Here is a 23,975-nt window from a genome sequence, read left to right on the forward strand (position 1 = left end):
AGACATGGGCTGGCCAAATCTTGGCTGTGCATGAGGTCACACCAGAAAGATTTGTGATGGAGTTTTCAATCCAGTCATTCTTAACATTTCCAGGTTCCTGTGGATATTCCTGTGAATTCCAGCCTGTTTTTTTAGCCAATGAGATGAAGGGCTTGAATTTACCTCATCCTGGGAATGTGGGACAGTAACAAGTTCAATGTTTGCCTCACACTACTTACAGCTGAGTAGCAGGCTACTGCTAATAAGTGTTGGCACCGCTTTTCCTGTTTAGACTGTGCTAAATAGGAATTTGAAGATGCCTGGAGGGAAATATGCTCCTCTGCCACGTTCCTGTTTTTGGACAGGAGCAGGAGACCACCAAGAGAAGAGATGTGGTGCTGCACAAACAAGGTTTGTGACTCGATAGCTTGGCTGGTCACTTGACTGGTGCCTCTCTCCTCACACAAACCAGGCTCCATTCCAGTCCCATTTTGTGTTCCACTGCAAAGTCTGCAATCACATAAAGCTGCAAAATAGGCTTCCAAATCCCAGTGTAGGCTTTAGAAATGATGATAAGCCTGTGGAGTTAATTTTTATTTACATAACTTTTCAGGCAATTGACATAAACATTTGTAAGTTGTATGGAGGAATGTCATGGTGGCTCACAGGGCTGTATGGACACATGGACAATCCTCCAGACAGATTTAGGGGCATCTGCTGCTACTTGTTCAGTCCAAGAGAAAAGCACAGCCTTCTCTCTCCATATTTTTACATGTGCTTGGCTTTTAAACATGTGAACAGTGTACACAGACCCAGTGTTTTGGCAAAGGGAAGAGAAAGGGACACATTCCACAGGGATTTCATGGATTGTATTCATTTCCAAACCAAGCCTATTTAATTAGGGTGAGAAGGAAAAGGGCAGGAAGAATAAACACCACAGGCAATGGCAAAAAAAAATTTACAATAAAATATGTTCATTCCTTTAAGCAATGGCAACCAGGATCAACCACACTACACAAATACTCCAAGCCACAGCAGAAGGGGAAGAGGATATTAAAATAAAAATCAGCCACACACTGCCTTTGACAACAGACTTGGAAGAAGAACCAAAGGGGATCACACCTCACCCCTGTGGCTCAGAGAAGAAGGGCAGCAGCAGCACAGCCTCCCTCTGGCACAGTACTAAATGCTATAAGGCAGGAGTCAAAGTCCAATAAAACAGAATGCCCAACTGGGTTGATCCAGATGAGAGCTCTTCTGGGCCCCGTGTTAGTCTTGGCATCCTTGGCAATGCAACCAAAATGGAGAACTCTTCAATTCATGCTGAGCTCACAGCAGTACAGACTTATTTTAGCGTAAGCACCTGCCCTACAGACCAGGGAATCACTTCAAGAGGAGTAGGAAGACAATTCAGCGGGATTTGTTCAAGTTTATGAAAGCAGAAGGAAGGACAGATATCCTACAGGGGGAAAAAAAGGACAGCATGTCTGTATGGGCTCTGGGATCCTCTCCCACTATGCAGCTCCGAGTTCTCTGCTGATGGCAGTCCCATGGGGAAGGAAGGAAGGGCAGCTCTGGTCTCCTACAGCTGGTGGAGGGTCTGTAAGAGCATGTGGCGAGCAAATGAACAGGAGTCAAGAGCACGGTTGGGTCTGTGGAAAGAAGGGAGAGAGAGATTTAAAGTACTGAATTTAACAATGGCTTTGTGTCTGCCTTTGACTAAGCAAATAAACACTGTTTCCAATGCATTGGATGTGTATGCCCCAAAACCTACAGATTTTGCCCCGTTACCTTTTCCAATACCATTCCATCACTGCTGCCCAGATCTCTGCTTCCCATTCAGAGCCTGCTGTGGAAAACTCTCTCCTGAGAGTCCAAGTCAGGAAGCCAATGGCCAAGAATCAGAACATTTATTTCCACAACTATAAACAATCTGCTACTGACTTTTATCTCTGCAGCCCAGTGTCTCATTCTGGGTAGAATGATGGAGGTGGAAACCCCCTTCCCTCCCTTCTGGCAAAGGGTTTTTCCCATAAAATTTCACTGTTTAGAGCCCCAAAACAGAGGAGATGATCCTGTGAGCACTCCAATCTTTTCTCACCAAGTCATCTGCTAGCTATCTGATGATGACTTTGGTCTCAGGACTTTTAAAGTCTTTAAAAGAGGCAGCATAACCTCCTGTTACTCTTCCCTGATGTCAAGTAACACCTGACTGGCTTTGCTGGGCTGACGCTGTTTAGGTTTTGCCTTTTTTTCTTTTATATGTTCTCTGTAATCTTCACACATGCATTTGCAGCTCTGTGGTCTATTGTATTAGTGACCAGTTTTCCCAGTACTTTTCCATAGCCTTTCCTTAAGCAGAAAGACAAAACAAATTCCAGAGCTCCAAGCCTCAGGAGGTACAAGGCTCCATACTATCTTGGTTCTTCCTGGGAACCAAGATACATTTTCATGGACAAAGTACAGCTAGTGCTGAAGGGGGAGGTTCCAGAGAAGGGGCTTAACCTGGGGGGAATTGCATCACCACTTGTCCTCCTAATTGGTGCTTATTATCAAATATGCTAGTTTTCTAAAACCTATGAAATGTACTCACCCCTGGGGGAAAGAACTTTTGTGGACATCTTTCCAGAACTGCCTCTGGAGGTCTTCAAATGAAGATCCCCTTTTATATTACCTCCTTACTAAAATTATCTCAAGTTTCATTTCCAGGCTGGGAAAAATGCAACAGGGTCACCTTTCAGGGCGCCTTACAAACAGCCCACAGAACATGCAGAACATCACCTGAAAGGGCCCAAGACAGAGGTTGCAATACCTAAGTCATATTTACACAGAATAACCTGCTCCCTGAAATTAAACCATGGAAATACACTCACAGCAGGGTTAACATGAGGCTAAATTTCTGTAACGTTTCCATTGCCTCCCAGTAATGTATATTTCTGTTTCTGCAGGCTAATTGCTGGCTCAGCATCACTGAAACTTTTACCAGTCTCAATCCATCCATTAGGGAACTTCCTCCAAAGAATTTTAATCCAACATTTTCCACTGTTCTGAGAATAGAAATCATTCATTTTACCTCTCTCCCACCTCACCTCAGCAAAATAACCTTTAACAATGCACAGCTGTGAAGCCTACTCAATTTGGGGAAAGGGGTGAGCTGAAATAAAGAGAGGAATTTCTATGAAGGAGCAAGGAGTTCACCTCCAGGTGTAGAGCACAACCAAGAGCTGCAGAGGTTGTTTGGTACTTCACTCCATGGCTGCTGCTCTTTAACAGAAGCACATCCTGGAGAAGACTTAACCCTTTTTATTCCCCCCAAGACCATTCATACTGAATACACAGTGTCCCAGAATCACAGCTTGGAGCTGATCTTCAAAGTGCTGGAGATATATTTCAGCCCTCATCTCTGGAAGACCCAGCCCTTTTTGCAATGAGGGAGCTGGTTCCATCCAGGCAGCTGCCCATTTTTGGAACTAGAGAACCTGGACCACTGATGTTGATCACAGACAAGATCCCTCAGCCCCCTCTCTTGACACTAAGCCTCCTCCAGCCATAAAATTCTCCTTATTTGCTGTGGAGTTACCAGCCTGCCCCTCTATGCTACAGACTGTTGGAAGAGACCAGTGATGTGATGCAATTCAACAGCAAAGAGCAACATTAAAGAAAATATCCCAAAAAACCAACCAAACACAAACCCATCACCTCCAGCAAGTCACAGGTGGGCAGGCAGACATCCACATACTGTCAGTATTTCCACTTAAAAAATTATAGAAAAGCACATGTGGATTCACAGCACCCTCTTGCGTCCAAAAAACCCAAATAAGGCTTGACAGCAAGCAGAGTAAGATGGATGCTGTTTACAGTCTGTATCCAAAATTCTGTAATTATTATTGAATAGAGAACACTGCCTACAACAACAAATTGTCACAAAAGGAAGGAGGTAAGTGCCTGTTCCAGAAGCCCCTTGCAGTGAAAGACAGCAGAGCTCTGGCCTGGGCAGCTACAAGAACTTTACAGCTCTAAAAGCCCAGAAGATCTAACTGCATACCAAAAGAAGAAAAGAAAAATAGAAAATATCACAAAAATGCACATTAGTTTTCTGCAAGTGAAGGAATCACAGGTTTGACAGAGTGGAATTGGATTTGTTGCAGAAACAGAGGCCAGATGAGTTCTGAACATTACTAGGTTAACCAGGCAGAGGTTTAATTTTAAGATTGCAATTTTATTCTGACTGAATTCCAAGAAGAGAGAAGGAATAGAGGTTAATTGAGAAGCTGTGTGTTGGTGTTGGCTGGGATAATTTTCTTCACAGGAGGGGCTGTGTTTTGGATTTGTGCTGGAAGCAGTGCTGCTAACACAGGGATGTTTCAGTTGCTGCTGAGCAGGGCTCACACAGCATCAAGGCACTTTGTTTCTCACCCCACCCCAGCAGCAAAAGTAGGCCAGGGGTGCACAAGAAGCCAGAGGGGACAGCCAGGACAGCTGACCCCAGCTGTCCAAAGGGATAGTCCATAGCACATGGCATCATACTCATCAGATAAAGCAGAAGGAAGAAGCTATGATGGAGCTTTCCTGGAGGTGGTGGAAGTGATAAATTAATTCCTTGTTGTGCTTTGCTTGCAGATGCAGCTTTTGCTTTACCTATTAACCCACCTTCACATCAAGCCCCATTTGCCCACTTTCAGTCTTTCCCTGCTCTTCCCCAGCCCACTGGGCTGAGAGTAAATGGCTGTATGGGGCTTTGGTGGGAGCTGGGGTGAAACCACACCAGGCTGTTTTAAATTGGACTGGGGGGTTCTTGAACTGTTTACATTTACCCAAGCACAGATTTAAGAGCTGTTGTCCTTGCTCCCTTAAGGGAAAGGCCTATGTTCATATAACAGAGATAGATTGCTTGTATCTAGTATGAACTTTATTATGTAGCACAGGACAAAAGCTTCCCTATAAAATCACAGCTTGCAACAAGTTTGTAAAGCAGCAAACCTCAGCTCCAAGCATTTCATAGCACCAGGGCCAGTGGAGGCTTGGATTAGCACTGGTCTGTACCATTGGAAGGCAGGAAGATCTGCCTTTCACTAAGGGAGGCTCTCAGCTCTCACTCAGCTTCTACAGAGCCTATGAACACCAAGAGACTCTCCCCTCTTTTTCTTGCAGTGAAATGCTGGTTCTGGCTTCAATAGGGTTGTTGTTGATGAATTCATAAAGACCAAAACTTTACTCTTTATTTTATCAGCTACAGCTTAAAAACATTTTTTGAGAAAAGCCTACATGCCCATATACAGGAAGAGGGGAGACAAGTGTCTTTTCTGAACAAAATGTGTTAGGACACTTAGAATTAAGAGGCTACTCTGGGCCTTGCTACCTGACATAAACAATTAGACTTTGGTTTGGGGCATTTGACTGTCCTTTCTCCTGTACTCTCAGCTTCCAGCAATTTAAATTCCATTTTGAGGGCTGGGGCTTGATCAATAAGCAAGAGCAAGGCATCAGTGTAGGAAAGAACAGAAATTCAGTGATATGGCAAGTCCTGGTACTTACTTAAACCTATAATGATTGAGTTGGAGGAATACTTGCTCAATTGGCAAAGCACATGGTCACTGGCAAGGTTAAGTGCCTTAACCTGATCAACACAAAGAGAGGAGGCAGCAGGTGAAGTGTTCCACAAGAAGGGCCTCCAGTTAGCATTTGCACATGTGTAAACAAGATGCTTTATTTTCCAAAGCTGACATTAGTATGGTTTGTGTCCATATCAGTTTTGACAGCTTCAGCCCCACCAATGCTTGGAAAAATTCTTTCCCCCCATCACAACTGGCCAGCTTCCAAGCCCAGTAGGACCAAGACAGACCAGCAGTATCTGACAGATTCCTACTGTCCATGTTTCATACTGACCACAACTGTCTGATGCCTCCACCTTTCACCAGCAAGGGATCCTCAGCAGCTCTGCCAACCCTTATACCATGAAATTCAGGAAGGCTTAAGCCTCATTCTGGCACCTGCTCTCACCCTACACAGCACATGGTCCATGCTGAGCCAGCCACCAAGCTCCAAACAGATTTCAGGCCTCTGCTGTTTTGCCTGGGTAACATTTTTGGACTGCTTCTCCTCTGACTGTTGAACAGTGGTGTGCAATCCTATTGTAAATTTGTTTGGTGGGGGTTTTCCCCCTAAATATCAATACTGAAGTTGACACTGATTTAATTCAGTAGAGATATGGTTTCCATAGCCATTTAAGACATCAAAAAAGCTAAAAGCTGGTGGGGGCAGGGGTTGGTTCTATACCTCTTGTGGATGTAACAACATACAGTACAGGCAGTCAGTAAAAGTAACTTCTTCAGTACTTATGCTCCCCATTCAGTTCTCAGAAAAATCACTAACTTTGTTGCTGTCACAGTAGGAAGTTCCATTTAAAAACAAATTCGGTCTTTGTGTTTTGCAGTTTTCATCTGCTGGTGTTCAGTGTCACACAGCATGACAACTCTGGCAGAGCTCTGCTGACCCTCTGAACTCTGAAGGAGGACTTGGAAGGCATACTTAGATCCAGTGTATGCACAGTTCACTCATGCAGTGGCCAGAAACCCAGCAGGTTTCCTTAAGCTCAAAACAGCTCTTCTGTGAGAGGCATTAGCAGTCTCTCCTTCAGAGCCACTTCCTTGCAAAGCCAACTTCCCACTTTTCCCTCTTTAGGAGTTGTTTTTTTTAACTCTGAACCTCACATACTGCAGTAAACAAGATAAAATAGAGGCCTATTAAACTGTTAATTCTCACTTTCAGAACAGACATTCAGTGGGCTTTCACAACAGCTTACATGTAGATATTAACCCTCAAAGAGTTGCACAAGCTCCCACAGAGAAGACTGCATGGCAAATACAATACTCACTTTGTAACAAAAGCTGAGAGAACTGGGGCCAGGGATTTAGGGAAATAATCCTGCTGGACCATATGGTTTAAGGTCATAAGAATACCATAGAGGCTTGGTACAGTTTTGATCTTCTCTTCACTCTGAGAAATGGACAAGAAATCAGACATCAGACAAAGGGGATTTGATTTAACCACTGTAATTCACAGACAAGGAATTCTCTTCTGAATGAAGTGCTCCCACGCTGCAGGAGAGAAAGCTGGTCACTAGATTAAGTACAAGACAAAGGCAGCCAATCCCATAGTCTCCCAGCACCTGAAATAATGCATCAAGAACATTCTAGTACTCATCAACTGACAGTAGTACTAATAGGGAAAGGGAAGTAGTGAACCTGCAAGTGAAACAGCCACATCTTCTCAGAGGCTCTGTGTCAAAGTGCTCTCCTGAGGAATTTCACCAGACTTCAGTCCATAAAGAATTCAGTTGCCTTAACAATTTTTATTGTATTATTCTGTAGCTCATTTTTATACCACCTCCAGCTCTTTGACAGGCTCCCTCCAGAACATGATGCAGTGTTCCCAGAACTGGTCTCACAGTTATGTACCAGATAAGGCCAACAGCCACCCCCTTGCTTACATGATGCCTAAGTTATTCTTACTCCTAATGTGTTGTTACCCTGCATGTCCCAAATCTTACACTGTTTTGATTTATTTCTCTCCTGGCATTTCAACAAAACTCCTCACTCTGCAAACAGGGCCCAGACCTGTATTCCTGCTGTATGACCTTGGAGTTCACACTATTAAGAATATCTGTTGCTCACATGCTTCCAGCTACACAGGACTGAAAATGGAGTATGCCCCTTCTCCACATGCAGGGGACTGGGGATGAATTAGGCACATCACAGATGTGAATCAGCAGGCTGATCCTCCTGGGCTTTATCCTCAGTGCCACTTCCCAGCCTGAAAGAATTCTTCAGGAGCACAGGTTTGTGCTTTGTGCCTCATGCTTATTGCCATTTTCCATATGGGCAAGAGGTAGGTGGCAGTGCTCATAACAGGCATTCTGCAGAACCAAATGCCACCTTGGTTCCACTGGCCTTTCTGGGAGTGGGAAGCTCAGTGCAGGTCCAGTATGCAATGAATATAGGGAGAGGCAAAACTGATTTTTAGGAAATGAAGTCATATCCACGCATGTCAGTGAGGGTCTGAACACCAAGTTGGATACTACCAGAAGGACATTCATAAACCTGCTTAATAGCAGGCTGCTGTAACAGCTTATGGCTTTTCTGTAGTTTAGAATTGTCTTAGTCCAAGCTTATATTCCCAGCTTCCAGGCCTTAAGGCAGTGAGAAACACTAGCCCTTGTAGCTCAAGCAGGCAAAGGTGTTTAAGGCTTTGCAGAGAGAACCACTCCACAGCCACCTCACTGAAAATAAAGCTACTAATTCTATGAAAATCACAGGCTTCCTACTGACCCTCCATCTTCTCACAATGAGTTTATTCCTTGCAACTAATTACTTAACACTAACATTTGGCAAGGAGTCTCCAAAGCATGAAGTTGAATGCCACTGATCTGGCATGAGTAGATGATACACATTTTTGAGACATGGTCTCAAGAAATGCCCTAAAGGACCCCAATAACTACTAACATTGACATGGCTTTTATAGACACCACAGTCCAGCAGCAGCATTACTGCCCTACCTGAGCCTCCCTACCTTCAGGGAATGACTGAAAATGCAGAGCACATTAAGCAGGAGAGGTACAAAAATGAGACATCCTTCATCCTAATGCAACCTTGCAGGTCCAGCAGAAACTGCAAATTGCAGACTTCCATTGTCCCTGGGCATCAGGCATGCACAGGCACCCAGCTGCTTCCATGGCAACATAATTACCCAAAATCCTGCCAGTCTGGCCTTCAACAGCCTAAACAGACCATGACTTAACTCTTTCCTGCTTTCTCACCTTCAGCAGTCCCATGTGGACCAAGAGGTTTGAGATGAATGCATCTGAATTAAATGTGGCAGAACTGAAGGCTTTTTTCATCAAGGCATCTAAAGAGATAAGCACATTAGTTTAATCAACACAAAAAAAGGACATTCATGGATTTCAGGATTAAAATAGATCATACAGAAACTCAGCTGTTAAATCAGTTTTGTGATAGAGTATCTCTTAAGATTTCATTTGTCTCTGTAGCTATAAGCTTTGAAACATAAAGACAGGTAAAACCTCTTAAGCGTAAAGAAGAAAAAAACAACATTTAAAATATCCAGCAAAACACACAAAGCCCACATGAGAATTCCCACACTGCCAAGCTTCACATGCAATACCCCCCCAGTCCTATACACCACCAGCTGCTCTGCTCAGTGCATTTGAGCATACATACATATAAACATGCATATAAACATGAGCAGATGAGCTAGAGCTCATCAAGAGGCAGAGCCTTGACTTCTTAAAGGCCAGCAACAATTCACCTTTCATTTGAAACCACAAACAATGAGAGAACACAATGAGAAAGTTTGTTCAGCTGTTTTCTGGGCTCCCTCAGGACCAATGCTATGCCACAAACAATGGGCAAACCAGTGCTTTAATCTCTCATGCGTACAAGGTAGCAAGGTAACCCATTTTTGACCTCTGACAATTCTGTTTTCTTAGAATGGGCAGAATTCACTGGAGTGGCTGTAGAACAGTGCCAGACATTAACCAGGGCCCTCACTGTCAGCTGATGGCTGCTTTTATGGAAAGAAAGTAATTGCCAGGTTCTACCTTTCCTGAAGAAGCAGGAATAAATATGTAAACAAACAAACTCGAGACAACACTAATATCCTTTGTTCCATTTTTTACTGGAGACCACTCATAACAGGCATGAGCCAAGGTGCAGTAACTCAGTGAGGAGCCACCTGACTATTTTTCACTGATTCAACCCATAACCAACTGCAGAGAGCTACTGTGTTACTGTTTGTAAAACAGTTTCACCAAGTCTGCAAATTCCAAACTAGGGAAATGCACAGCACACCACTTGAAGTGGTCTTCAAAATAATTGATCCAATTCTTTTGAACAATGATGATGGGTAGCTCATGTGTGGGAGAATTGAACTGCTGGGAGATCGGAAAAAAATGAAAGGCAGTGGTCAAATGCCCAGGATTGTTTGGAAATTCCTATTTCCTAACAAAACCATGAAGGGATATACTAGTAGTCCACAGACTAATCAGACCTAACCCAAACTACTACTCCAATATAGTGTGAGAAATGGTCCTTTCTCTGAAGATTGGTTTCTGTGTCTTGCCCCATGTTGGAAATCTCTGCTTCCTGAAGAAATTAAAGATACGAGACATCAACTAGGAGGTCTCTCTTTACAATCTCATAATACTACACTAGGGAGGCACTTCCTGCAAAACACTTTTTAAATAAACAGCCTTGTAAAGGTAACTGGCCTTAAAACACAGAACCACTGGCTATGGACAGCCCAGCATCAAGAAGATGCAGTAAGGGCAGCATTGGGCCACACAACAGAGACAGGCTTTGGCACCACAAAATATGCCAGGTTCAGAATGAATCTTCCACTCTACACAGCTGCAGGGCACAGCTTGGAACTTTGTTATCTGCCAGGGACAAAAGGCCAAATGGCCCGGCTCACAGGGGCCTTGTGCACCTTGCAGTGGCGCCTGTGGCACTGAACCAGGTCACATCACAAAGTGAAGAAAGGCCAATCACCTGTTGTTTCATGCACTGCTGTTTTCACTGCGGCCTCATCTTTGAAGACTGAGGATATCCTTAGGAGGGTTGTAACTACTTTCTCTACATCAGAGATATCTGTCTGAAAGAGGAAATAAATAGAGATCAGTTAACTGCTAGACAGCTACACAACATGGGTCTCTACTAGGGCTGCGGAAAGAATTGCTCTTCAGCTGACTGAAATCAGCTTTGCCTTGGCCCTACCACAAGGCACAAGCAACACAAACACTATTATTTTATGTAGAAGCTCTGATGCCAGTTTAAGCATTATCTGCATCATTTGCTTCCATAAGGTTCTTTGGGATCATTGGAGAAAAGATGCAAACCTAGGTCAAGTTATCATCTCTGGCAACTAAACAATTTTGAGAGAAAAAAAATCAAGCCCAGAGAAGCACCAGCTCACCCACCTGCTGAGCTATCAGCACAGAGCACTTTGGTCCTAGTCGCAGCAGCTTCTCTGGTGATGGGAAAGCAAGGAACGTGGCAACATCCACAGGAGGAGATGGCACTGGAGTTGAAGCCTGAAACAGGTGGAATCCATCTCAAGTTTATTCTTGGGAGTAAATAAATTGGTTCAGCAAAAGCAGATGGGACAGCTCAGGGCACAGCTATACCAGGACAGAACCTGTTCTGTTTGGAAACAGCCTGAGGCTGACCTAAGCCCAGAGCTGAAGTGGCCAGGATGTGCTAGCATGAGGGCATGGCACTGCATGTACAAGGTCCCCACCATTTCTGACCATGAAAGACTTGTTACCACCACTACTCAGCCCCTCCCTCCATGCAGGTGTACAACAGGCCCACTTTAACAAAACACTTTTCAACTGAGCCATTTTATTTCCTGAATGTTGTCTCCCTGGTGCAATAGTGCCAGCCCGTGCAGGAATGTGACTGCCTGTCAGCACTTCAAGTTCAGACTCCACAGTCTCATTTCCTCCTTTACTCTTCTCCAGCTGATGAAACCAAAATCCATCTGGCAGTAAGCTTACCTGTGAATCAATTATCTTCTTAGGAGTCAGTGACTCCTGCTGTTCTGCTCCTCTCTCCTTCAGCTGTTGCTGTTCCTCCTCCTCTTCCTCCTCCTCATCTTCATCTTCCTCCTCCTCCTCCTCATCATCCTCCTCCCCTTCATCATCACTAAGGTTAGAATGTTACACATTCCATTAATTACACACCTGGAATTCCTGTACACTGGAACTCAAAACTGTTCAAGAAAAAAAGAGCAGCCTCTCCTCAAAGTCCTACTGCAAGAAGCACATCCCACCTACAACACACCAAGAGGACACTCAGACATCAGTCACCTAGCTGAGAACAGCAAGAAAAGATCAAACACAATCAGTTACTTATGCTGAGGTAAGTCCATCAATGAAAACAAAACAAGTTTAAGACACATCCTTGGCTGTGCTCCACACTCAGATCCACATCCACCAGCAATGAGAGAGTTCTTATTTTAAAATGAGATAGGTCAATGAAAGTGTTGATGAAAATTGTCAGAAAACTTGTGATTTAAACTCTGGTACCATGCCTACCTCAAAGATCCCAGCACTGATGCCATATTGAAGCCTTCGAGGATCTCATGGAGCTGCTCACACACCTCTTCTCCCAGACAGTTACCTAGGTTGGCAGAGGAAAGGGAGTGGACTTGACAGATGCACACAAGTTTGTTCTTGAGGACTTAGCTGTATATTCTTGTCTATCTCTTGTTTCTGAAATCAGTTACATGCCATTTCTGCACAGCACCTTAGAGGCAGCAACACAAACTGCACTTATCAGACAGAATCAAATGATTGTTTAACAAATTTCAGCAGCATTACACAATGGTTGGAGATGAAAATCCCCTAATGCTTCAGAGTTTGAGAGATTTGCTGTTATTTCTCTAAATAGCTCTTGTTCTTAGTGATTCTAAAACAAGGGCACACAGCACAGAACCAGTTAAATGCAGTGACCCAAGGTATGAAAACCAAAAGCCAAAGGCAAAGTTCTCACACTCTTCTGCAGAGCTGCACAAAAGGTTTTTGTTTCCAAGTATGAAGTATCTGAGATAGAACTGAATAATTAGAGTTTTACTGAAAACTCTTAATTATTAAGGTATAGGTATCAGCCTAATCTCTCCACCTTATCAGGTGTACCAAAAATGCTTACCAATTAACTGAGTTCATGGTTTAAGAAAACTTTCAATATCTAACCATTTCCTGTCCCAAGGTGATGCAAGTTCAGCTACTGAGTACTGGTTTTTATATGCTGACAATTGCAAGAATAGAATATATGGTTCTGTCAACATTTTTCCTAGTGGTTTGATTGGAATCAAACTACACATACTTTGATCTAGCAAACCTACATACCATTGAGATCCAACTTCTCCAACTCTGTCTTATCTTCAATAGCTTCAGCAACAGTCAGAGCAGCATCTCGCTTGATCTCACAGAAAGACAAATTCAGTTCCTAAAAATGCAAAAGAACATTTTGTCTGCAGAATTCCTATTAAAATTTATCGTATCCATAAAATTTATGTCCTCACAAGTGTCCTGGAAAGAGTCATTTGAAGAGGCTCCCAGCAAAAAAAGAAGTATTATTAATTAAAAATAAAGCCTGACATATTCCTAACCTCATATACTTAAAAGGGGAATTTTGAAACATACTGGTGGCTAAGAGCAGCACTATTAAAGGTGGCAATTCTAAAATACCTACAAATCACTGCGCACCTAAAAGGTAGCGGACATTTCAGTGTAGCTGACTGAAGATCTTCACTTATCAAGGGTCTCAAGAGCACTCCAAACTCCCACTCTAGTAAGTCTAACAGAAGAAGGGCAGCTACTGTACTAAGCATATTGCACATTTCTTTTGACACCTCAGTTGCATGTTAAGGCCTTCAAAAAAAAAAAAAAAAAAGCCATGAGTGGTACTACTTCTGACAGAGCCAGACAGCAGAGAAACCATGTGGACTAGTAAGAGTAAAGGAATTCAACAGCCAGACACCATCCCCCATCATTCCACATTGTGCTCAATCAATCCCTTCCTGAGAAGGGATTGAATATTAACAGAAGGGAAGCAGTCCTTGAACAGAATTAATCAGCTGCAATTGCTTCATGCTACTTTCCCTTAACCATTTCTGCTCTGGAAAAAATGACTTAACTTCTGTCTGTTCATCTCAATACTCCATTACTTAAGTTTGCTTGGGAGATTCAGACAAGTTCCAGCAGAACCAGCAGAAACCCCAGCAAGGGATCACAAACCACAAAGAACCTGCTTCTTTCTATACCAGGTTCATACACACAAATAGGTATTAGGTTAATTTTTGTCTTTGCAAGATTAGGAAATCACATGTTCAGCAATCTGTCTCAGGGTAATTATGACTCATGGCAGGTGTTTCTAAAGATCCTAGTTTGCTTATGTTATCAAATTTGACTTCAGCCTATCCAGAATGTTGTCAGATTCAAGTCCTGTGCAAATACTGATGTAGGAGGCTGTTGTATCACCAAAAAAATAAAAATACTTGAACCCTTGATTGATGCTCTAACAAAGAAAAAGCATTAACTGTATGAGCTATGAAATGCTGAAAAGACAAGCTGTTCATGAAGTCCCCTTCATGTCAGTCTCCACTCTTGAAGCTCTGGGAAGTTCTAATAGCAGGTACTGCCATGATCAGATTTCTTGTGTAGCACTTGCTGAGTTGAGCCAACAGCAGCAAAAAGATCAAGCAAAGACTAAAGAGATCACTGGTACACCTCCACATAGCACAGCCCTCACTGGATGGTGGGATGCCACTGACCCATAGCACAGCCTGCTGGTTTCAGCTGTGAGCACAGAACCTGCATGGGACTGAATCCTATCCTAAGGTAATCAGTAGCAGTAGGAGAATGAACAGAGAAACAGGAAATGGAAAACTTGGCATTTCTGCAAAGAACTGAAGAGCAAGCAGACAATACCTTTAATTTATGAAGCCCTTCTTTAACAGCATCAGCAATAGCAACAGCGCCCTTGGAACGCACCAGGCAGTCCCCAAAGTTGATCACCTCAATCTGACGGAGTGCCTTCAGAGTCTGCAGAGCAAGACAGCACAGATGTGAAAGTGGGCATGCAAGTAAGTGAACATCCTATTCCTTCTGGAATGTCATCTTTCCTACTGCAACAGGACATGGTTCCACTAAGCCAAAGGTGCTCATGCCAACCAGACTTGAGACAAAACCCAAAACAATTTCTTAAAACAACTCACGTCTGCCATGGCCACAGCTCCTTTCTCCGTGAAGGTGTTGTCATTCAAGTTTATAACCTTAAGCAGTGGATTGATAGCAAAGGCCTGTGCCAGTGCTGTTATGCCAGGATGGTTGATTCCATTCTGTGGCATATGAACCTCCTCTAGAGTCCCAATGATCTGGGAAAGGATGTAGACAAAAAAAAAAGCTTTTAGAGAGCATTCAGCTTCAATTCAACTTCAACTCAAGAGTATGCTGCTCCACTCTTAGATTTACTTAAAATGGTTTTGAGTTTCAAAACTCCATTGGTTCTTCTACAGTGAATTATTTACCAGCAATTCTATCATAAATCTAAGTGAAATCACAGATACATGGCAACTGCCAGATAAATACAAAGCCCTGATTCAAAGAGACACAAGTATCATTGTCCTATGTGCCTACTCTAAATAACTTAAAACAAGAGTTCTTCACCAGTGGTTCAAGAACACTGAAATAGATCATACAACATCACTTTAATTTTCTAATTAAAATCTACATTTTGCCCTGACCTGAGAAGCAAACATGTAAGAAATCTAGTACAAATATCGTTTATGGACTAAACAGCATGTCATGTAACACAGTAATTAATCCCATTTTGGTAGTGCCATTCAATCTTGATTCTCCATGAATCACGGGAGATATTTGTTGTTATACAACTCTAGTATTTAAAAAGTCTTATTTGTGCCATGATTACTGAATAATCAAAATCACATCTAGGCAGTTATTTATAAAAAGAGTCAACCTGTAACCTGTGATATCCTTGTCAATATACCTGACAATATGCATTGCAATCCAGAAGTCACTTCTAACAACAACTGAAGTATGAAGAGGGAATTAGGCAGCCCCAATCACAGTTAATTGTTTTCCTCCCACAAAAGTGCAAGTGGGCCAGTGACAGCTGGAGAAAGCCAGGCAACACTTCAAGCTCTGACCAGATGATCCTAGCAAAAACACCAGGCTGCTTTTGCCAGAGGACTGAGCAAAGCAGCACCCATGAGAACAAGCTGGGATACCCACCCCAGTGCCAGTCAACAACCATTAGCACAGAGAGAGGAAAAGGAACAAGACTATTAAATTACTCAGGAGATGACTATTTCTCCCTCAGGTAACTACTTTACACAGCAACTAGCTATGTGTTTGGAAATTCAGGTCACAAAACCACTCAGTCAGCAACTCTAATTCCACTTGTTGAAGACTCCAGTTTCAGCAGCAAGAAGCACCATGACTTTAGTGAACAGATCAGCAGCTCCTGCCTCCTAGCTGAGGCAAACTCTGTGCATCATCTTTAACACTAGCACTGAATCATACCTTGCTCCACTTTGCTGTCAAAGCAGCTCTGGTTTGATACTCACCCCGAAGGCTTCAGCCAGGGCAGTGGCACCATCATTCTCCAGACGATTTCTGCCAGCCACAAATATTTTTAAAGCAAGAGGCTTGCCCTGGGCACTTGATTTCCTGTGACACTCTTTCAGAGCAGCTGCCAATATCTAAAGATAAAACAAGCAGCTTATACTCCCCCCAGCATATCACTCTACAGGAATCCTACTGTATTTCATAGATCCACCTCTTGAGAAATACTTTGGGCATCACTGACAGGTACCTGTTTCTACAACAGGTATACAATAAAACACTCTACCTGCAACACTTGCACACTGGTCTCAGGCAAGAACTGATAATTTTGCAACACTAAAACACACTGAGCCATCAAGAACATTTTGCTTCTAATCAGGCAAGCTTATATGGGTAGGAAGTTGACCATGAGCTACCAATACACACTTGAAGCAAAGGAATTCTACTGGGCTGCCCTGGGGAAAAGCACTCAGAGAAGTAGAGATCCTTCTCTACTTAGCCCTGTGAAATGCATCAAGCACAGTGTCCAGGCTCCTACATGGATTTACTGGGGCAAGTCCAGCAAAGGGTGCCAAGGACAATTGAAGAACTGGAGAATTTTACTCACTAGGATAATACTGACCCCTGAGATTAAGGCTGGAAAGAAAAGGCTGTGGGGGACATACCATGTGTAAAAATAGCCAGAACAAGATAAGGAGATAAGGTGGTATAAAGAAGGCAGAATCAGACAGAACTGCACACAAAGTGCAGAGAAAACACCACTTTAACACAAACTCCCTTTTTCAACCGTGAGGGTTGTTCAACACTGGGCTAGGCTATTCATAGAGCTTGTGAAGTCTCCATATTCAAAACCTGACTAGAGCAAGCTTGAAGAACCCGGTGTACTTGTAGCTGCCTTAAGCAGGGGAGTTGGCCATCACCAAAAATTGCTTCCAACTTCATTCCCAAAGAGGAGATAACCCTTACCTTGCCACCACCAATGCCCATGCCACAGTTATTGAGCTTGAGTTCCTGCAGGGTGTAGCATGCAGGGCTCTTCAGCAGAGCCTCAAAGCCCCGCACACCGTCAGGCCCAAAGGCATTGTCACTCAGGTCCAGCTCCACCAGCTGGGCTCCAGCAGCAATGAGTGCATCCCCCAAAGAGATCTGTAAGGAAACAGATGGCAGTGGGAGGGAGGGAATGGATTAACTTTTAGTGACAGCATCACTGCAGTGGCTAGGTATGACAGTGATGCTGCAAAAAAAATTTCCACTGTGAAGACATTTCTGCAAAGCTGCTTGGGAAAATAAAAGTCTACTACTAAATCCAGAGAGGAAGTTACACAAATTAAGCTAAAGATAACCCTAATGCAGTTACCAAGACTCTATCCCATCCCTTTAAGTCAAATACTCTTCAAAGTGAATTTCCTGCTCTACGCTGAATACTGTTTTCATCAATGTTGAGCTATGTTCTGGCTTCACAGGACTCGAGGAGACAAGGAGCTCTGTAATGGTCATAGAAGACATAGCCATGTGATTTACTTTAAAAGCTTAGCTCTCACTTTATCTGTTGGGTCATGAAGATGGTTTCTCCCAGTGAAAAGCTCCTTCACCAGCATGGACTCACATTTAACCTTTAATCAACTCCTCTCCATCTCACACAGGAAGAGCAGAAGAGAACCCCTCACCTATTCTGAGACATTTAGTGCTAAGAGCACAAGGAAAGATCAGCTCTGTACCAAAATACAGACTCCCACAAAAAGCATGACAGGTGAGAAAAGGGGTTATATTAGTTAGAAGTCTCAGATCTAGTTTTTACTTACCAAAGCAGGAGGGATCTCAGACCTTAGCCTGCCTGTGAACATGTCACTCCAATGACACCTCTAAAATAAGAAGCATACAGATAAAACCCACTAAAATATTTAGGTCAACTCAGCTGTAATAAACATCTACACATACAAGATGCTTTGCATCACTGGAGACAGCTTAATGCTGTCTCACTTCCCTTGGGTTGTCATTTGGTTGTACTAAAGAGTTGCAGGAACCAGTATTACAATCACTTCACTTGCAAGGACAAAGTAACTGAAATTCACACTATAAACATTATACAAGAATTCTTGTTTGTGTTCAAGCTTCAATTATTTTCTGCTGAGAAAATTGCCACTGAAAAAAACAACAGGAAACAGAAGAATACATTAGCAATGCAGATTTTACTAAGGTATGAAGCACAACAATCTGAACTTACTTGAAAAGCCACATTTGCGTGATTAATACATATCAATGCCTCATACCACTCTCCTTCAGGGGACAGTGTAGTGCCTCTAGTAGCACAGCATCCCCTTAACATTAGGCTAGAGCAACAATAGGAAAACATAGCTTGTGCAAAGATGACCCTCCTGTTGCATTTCCTCCATTATTTCCTCTCCACTCAGACATTCTCTGAAGACTCACTCTCCAGAAGATTTGACTGAGTTTTTCAGAGAGCTTCATTTGAACTTAAGTCTTTTGTTGCCATGGCTTTGTTTACAGATGCTGCCTTCAATAAAGACCCTTCCTCACACAGCTTCCCAGCTTTAAGATTGGAAGCATTCTACACAGGAAGCATTCTAACAGGAAGTTAGGAATGGAGAAGGTATTCCTATTATCCGAAGTCTCCAAGTAATGCTGTATTTTCCTAAGATTGCTCTTCCTCCTGGAAGAGCCACCAAGCAAGCTTCAGAGGTAACTCAAGGCAGGTTTCTGCAGGAAGAGCCTAGACAGGCCTTTAGTATTTCCACATTATTTCTTCCCCTTGACTACCCCATACTTAAGAATCTCACCTTGAGCTCTCTTTTCTTCTCCAAGGCCTTGGCAATAACCTTTGCTGCCTCCACTCCTACTGTGTTGCCTTCCAGGCGCAAGGCTTCCAGGCCATCAAATTCCTCAATTTGCTTGATCACATCTTCAGCTGCAAGAAGCAGATAATCTAGTTGGTCTTTTAACCCTTGTCTTGGTTACCACAGTAACCCCTGAGATCCAGTAAAACTTGCTCAACCCCTAGCAAAAACAGCTAGAACAAAATCTGAAACAGCAATGGGAACAGTGCTGAAGTGTAAAGAAAGAACACTCCCCATTCCCCACCCTGCCTTCTCATAATTCTACTGTTCTATTATATTCTATGTTTTATTCTGATAGCCATCCTTTTATTTGCAAAAGTAAGTTTCTTTACTTCCCAAATAAAATTCTTCTGCCATTCAGCACATGCTTTAAAAGCTAGAGTGAATGTCCCTGTAGAAGTGCAGAGACTAAGTTAAAAGCTGATGAGCATTGGTGTCACATCAACAGGAAAAAGTTCCCACTGACTGGCAGAAGTAATGTCTGTTTAGCAAACATATCAGGGTGAAACAATTTAGCTCTACAGTAGTCCTATGCAAGGCAAAGAAGCAAGCTGCCATCTCTACTGCCAATGGGCACTTGCTATTGTTCCCAAGCTCCAAGGCCTTTCCCCATAGTTCAGTGCCTTTGAACTACGAAACCAATCTAGAAAAAAGCTCCACCTTTGGCATTAGCAAAAAAAAGAAGAAAAAAGGCTATATAGTATATATACTACATATATATTATTTGCTATATACTATAGCAAATAACCTCTCTGAAAAACATGCTGTTTTTCTTATAATGACAGAAATGTTGATCTAATACATATAAGTATCTGGAGAAAATGTATTATCAGCCACTCTAAGACTTATTGTGAAACACACATACAGCAACAGGACAGAAAGAAAGTGAATTATTGCAGCAGGCTAACACATCAGCTCATTGCTCTATGCACCTCTTGCTCCAAGAGCTGCGATACACTCATTTACTGTTCTTAAAAGGAGCACTGACTTCTAATGCCCAGTAACTATCAAAAGCGCTTAGAGAGAACACCAAGAATACAACACCTGCAAACCAGGCACCCAAACCCCAGTTACAGCAGCTGCAGCACTGCCAGGGCACCAGGGGAAAGCAGGGTACCAGAAGGGGAGGAAACATCCCTAGCAGGAGCAGCTGTAGCTGACAGACCCCTCCATCAGAGATATGTTATGACAACTTGTCCATGCAGGATTAGCAGAAAGTTTAGCACAAGATTTGACAACTTCAGGGAGATGCTTTCAAAGCACAAGGGTATTTTCTCTTACCATCTTCAGCTGTGTTGAGTTTAAGGCTCTGGCCTTTGAAGCTCAACTGTCCACCACCCACTTTGGTTTTGGCAAGTGATTCAGCAAGCTTAGTGATGTCTTCTGAAGCCATTTTCCCGCTTTTCCCAAAAGTTAAGAACTGCCAATTAAAAGAAGCGGTCATCATAAAACCTCTCAAACTACAATACATAATCTATACAAATAACCCTATTTATTTGAACACTCATGTGGTTTTTGTTACTCAGATATCTAATTGAGTTTTCAATGTCATTACTACTTTTCCCCAGAGCTCAATTAAGACAGCTAAACTAGATTAATATTCCAAAGCCAGCCAGTCAGATGGTGCTGACTCTTCCAACACTGACAATATACTTCATAAATAAACAGAAGGTAAAACTATGGATTAAGGCCACATTAAGACATTACTCTTTGTGCAAGATTAACAATTACAATGCAATATTCCTCTCATTTCAACCTCCATCCTATAATTATATGTGCTGCATGCTTCCCCTGCTCTCTCATTCTAGCAAGCTGGAATGAACACAGTTGCTTTTCCTTTTCAGTGATATTCCCAGAAGTGCCCTTGTCAGCACAGTTCCAGAACCACCGAGTTGCTGAAAACACTGTGTGTGCTGCATACAAAACTCTGTCAGCTTCCTGGGTGCTCTTTCCTTTCAGATGTTCCACACAAATTCAGCACACAATAAACAGGATGATCTTACACTTACAATAAATTAGTGAACATCTAGCCTTGAGACAAGTTTGAAGCTAGCCATGCCTGGTAGCATCTGCATAGCATTATTTAATGAATATTAATCACTGTCTGAAGGAACTGGCCTGCATCCATTGAGCAGGATAAACAGAGTGCATTTCTTATCCCACTGCCTCTGTTGGGATAAAAGGCTACACACAACTAATGCTTAGAAACCACACACTTAGACTTTAGATGTCAGAAGGGATGAAGTTCCATTCTTCCAACACAAAATTGGTTCTCTTCCATTCCTGTCTGATTAGAAGCGACTTCACACTCTTGTAGCTATTCGAGGCCAACAGCGCTGGTTTTAAAATATCCTCTATACAAAAACTGACTTTTCCTCCACATACTTTCCTCCTGATACCCATCTGTAAAGCCTCCAGCTTCCCCAGAGTATGACTTCTCTTCAGGGGTCTTTAATTTTAATATTCCTTTTGGAAACAAGGGGTGAAAATCTCCAAGGCTGAAGAACAATTTTTCTAGGATGACTATCCTCTCAAGTAGGTGCTGCCACTAGAAAGAAACCTGATGCCTAGCGAGGCTACCTGGACCAGAGGCTAGACAGTGTTAAAGGAATAAAGCAGGTATTTATTAAAAGGCCTTCAAAGGATACACCTTGGGCAGTACAAGAGCCCAGCCATGGCTCCACCAAAGATGGACACCCGGTCACGAGTTTTCCCACTTATACTCTAAGTTTTGGTCCATTTACATATTGGGGTTAATTGTCCAATTACAGCTTATGAAGTTCCATCCTCCCAGATTGCTCTCCTCAGTTTGCTGCTGTTTACACTTTTTGGGCCTGAAGCTGCAACAGTGTCCCTGGTTCTCAGGCTGGAAAAGGACTGCTGTGCCTAACTGCCCTGTGAAGAGAACTTGCTAACACTTTATATGAAGCTAAGAGTTACACACTAAGGCAGTACAGAATCTAGAAAATATGAAAGCTAATAGTTAAGGCATCAAACCCACATAACTGACTCCATTCCTACCAGACCACCCAGACACCAAACCCATGGACATTCCCAGCCTCTGCCAACCCAACACTGAGAAGGAAGAAAAAGAGGACATCCTCCAAACCATAAAGGCTTTACCAGACAGGAACAGAAGTTAATATCTGCAGAAGTTAGTCGGTCCACCTAGTTCAAATAAAAACTTTAGTTTTAGAAATCAGTTCCATTCTACTATGATCATCTTCCTTACAGATGTTCACATCCTCCCCCAGCTTCTCTTTCCCTTGAATCTCCTTTGTCGTTCTTCACCTTACACACAGACTACCTCCTAATCTCAACATACAAATCCAGCATCACATCCCGGAGCATGTTTTATAGCACATGTCAGCCACACCCAACTGTCAACCTACCAGAGGTCTCTTCACTGTTAAGTCTTCCGCAGAGAAAGCTTGGGAGGGAGGGGGAAAAAAAGGAAGAGTTAGTCTGTTTGGCAAACACAACCAAGATCTGAAAATGCCTAAAGACAGGTTTCCTTTTCACTTAAGGTTCGTATGAAACTTTACGCTTCCTGATGATCAAAAAAGTTAGTTCAATACTTTAATTACAACACTTCGTCGACCCCAACAGCCAACACCCCGGCTACCTGCAGCTCACCCAGCCACGGGGCGCTGGCAGAGCGGGGTGACAGCCCGAGGTCCCCGCCCCGCCAGCCCCGCTCCTCCAGGGGTGCCCGAAGGCTCCACTCTTCCTCTCTTCCCCCGCGGGAGGGGAGCAGCCGAGCGCCGGCCGCACGCTCCCGCCCCGCGCACCGGGGCCAGAGCACGGCCAGAACGCCGGATCGCCCTTCCCGCCCGCGCGGGGAGCGTGGAGCGGGAGCCGCGGCCGGACACGCGTGACGTGAACCCACGGGCGGGGACCCCCGCCCGCGCCTGGGAGCGCCCCCGGCAGGCGGGGCCGAGGAGCGCGTCAGCCCGCGGGATCGCCTCCGCTCACGCACGGCCCCTCCCAAGCCGCTAACGGCAGCGGCCGCCGCCGCCGCTCCCCTCACCTCACCTGCTCGGGGGTTCCGCCGCCGGGGAAGGCGCGGGAGCCTCACGCCGCCGCGCCGGGGCCGCTGGGTGAGGGGCGGGCGGGGGAGGCGGAGGATTTGAACGCCGGCAGTTCTGCTCCCCGCTCCGGGATTGGCTGCTGCCTCGGGACGTCACGGGACGCGCTCCACCGCCGCGCCGCAGCCGATGTCGCCACGGCGGGCGTGGGCGGGGCTGCGGGGGCGCACGCGGCGGCGGCCGCGGGGCACGCCGGGAGCTGTAGTCCTGTTCCTGCCCTCGGCTGCGGGCGCGGCTGGGGCTTGAGGTGGCTGTGCTGGGCCACGCTCACAACCCCCGTTCGCGGAAGGGTCGCTGGGAGAGCTTCCGCAAGCCCGCAGGTGGGACACGAGCACCTTCTGATGTGATGCCTCGCCTAGATAATGTTTCTGGGGCCTCCTGTTCATACTCGCATATTACTGTGAGACCCTTCTGCTAAGGAAGGCATTTCACAGAATCACAGAATCTGTTAGCTTGGAAAAGATCTCTGAGATCATCAAGTCCAACCTATGACCAAATAACACCTTATCAAATAGATAATGACACTAAGTGCCACATCCAGTCTTAAACACCTCAAGGGACAGTGACAACACCACCTCCCTGGACAGCCCGTCCTGATACCCAATCACCCTTTCTGTGACTAAATTCTTCCTAATGGCCAACCTAAACCTCCTCTGGCACAGCATACGACTATGTCCTTTCATCTGTCGCTTTCACCCTGGAGTGCAAAGTCATTCCTGCTTCAGGATGGGAAAAAGCCTTGGTTTGCGTGCACATTGTGCAGGACATTTTCTTCCTGAGTATAGAAACAAAAGTACATGGGATGAGGCAGGGTGAGCTGTGCACAGCCCTGCCTGCTACTGCAGTGGGTTTGCACAGCACCTCTGTCCCTTCTCTGCAACCTGCAAC

The 23,975-nt window shown here is 44.1% G+C and overlaps 1 protein-coding gene across 1 annotated transcript; it reads right to left on the reverse strand.

The window, feature by feature from the left end:
• Nucleotides 1-831: 831 nt before the first annotated feature.
• On the reverse strand, nucleotides 832-23,123 carry RANGAP1 (Ran GTPase activating protein 1). Its single transcript, XM_066550069.1, has 17 exons — nucleotides 23,035-23,123; nucleotides 22,392-22,429; nucleotides 20,281-20,419; nucleotides 18,943-19,070; nucleotides 17,947-18,006; nucleotides 17,111-17,290; nucleotides 16,147-16,281; nucleotides 14,776-14,934; nucleotides 14,489-14,602; nucleotides 12,905-13,004; nucleotides 12,092-12,176; nucleotides 11,552-11,699; nucleotides 10,973-11,086; nucleotides 10,545-10,647; nucleotides 8,795-8,883; nucleotides 6,854-6,975; nucleotides 832-1,631 (listed from the first exon to the last, which is right to left on the reverse strand). Exons 3-17 carry the CDS (start codon nucleotides 20,390-20,392, stop codon nucleotides 1,562-1,564), a joined length of 1,719 nt encoding a protein of 572 aa, XP_066406166.1. The 5' UTR covers nucleotides 20,393-20,419; nucleotides 22,392-22,429; nucleotides 23,035-23,123; the 3' UTR covers nucleotides 832-1,561.
• Between the last annotated feature and the right edge of the window lie 852 nt (nucleotides 23,124-23,975).

Source organism: Molothrus aeneus, chromosome 5 (genome assembly GCF_037042795.1).
Source record: "Molothrus aeneus isolate 106 chromosome 5, BPBGC_Maene_1.0, whole genome shotgun sequence".
Classification (NCBI taxonomy): domain Eukaryota; kingdom Metazoa; phylum Chordata; class Aves; order Passeriformes; family Icteridae; genus Molothrus; species Molothrus aeneus.

Excerpts from the sequence above, each read along its gene's own strand:
- RANGAP1 (XM_066550069.1), bottom strand. The coding sequence starts at position 20,392 with ATGGCTTCAGAAGACATCACTAAGCTTGCTGAATCACTTGCCAAAACC. Across the intron at positions 17,291-17,946 it reads CTGAGATCCCTCCTGCTTTG|ATCTCTTTGGGGGATGCACT; the intron begins GTAAGTAAAAAC and ends GTTTCCTTACAG. Across the intron at positions 10,648-10,972 it reads CTGTGCTGATAGCTCAGCAG|ACAGATATCTCTGATGTAGA; the intron begins GTGGGTGAGCTG and ends TTCCTCTTTCAG.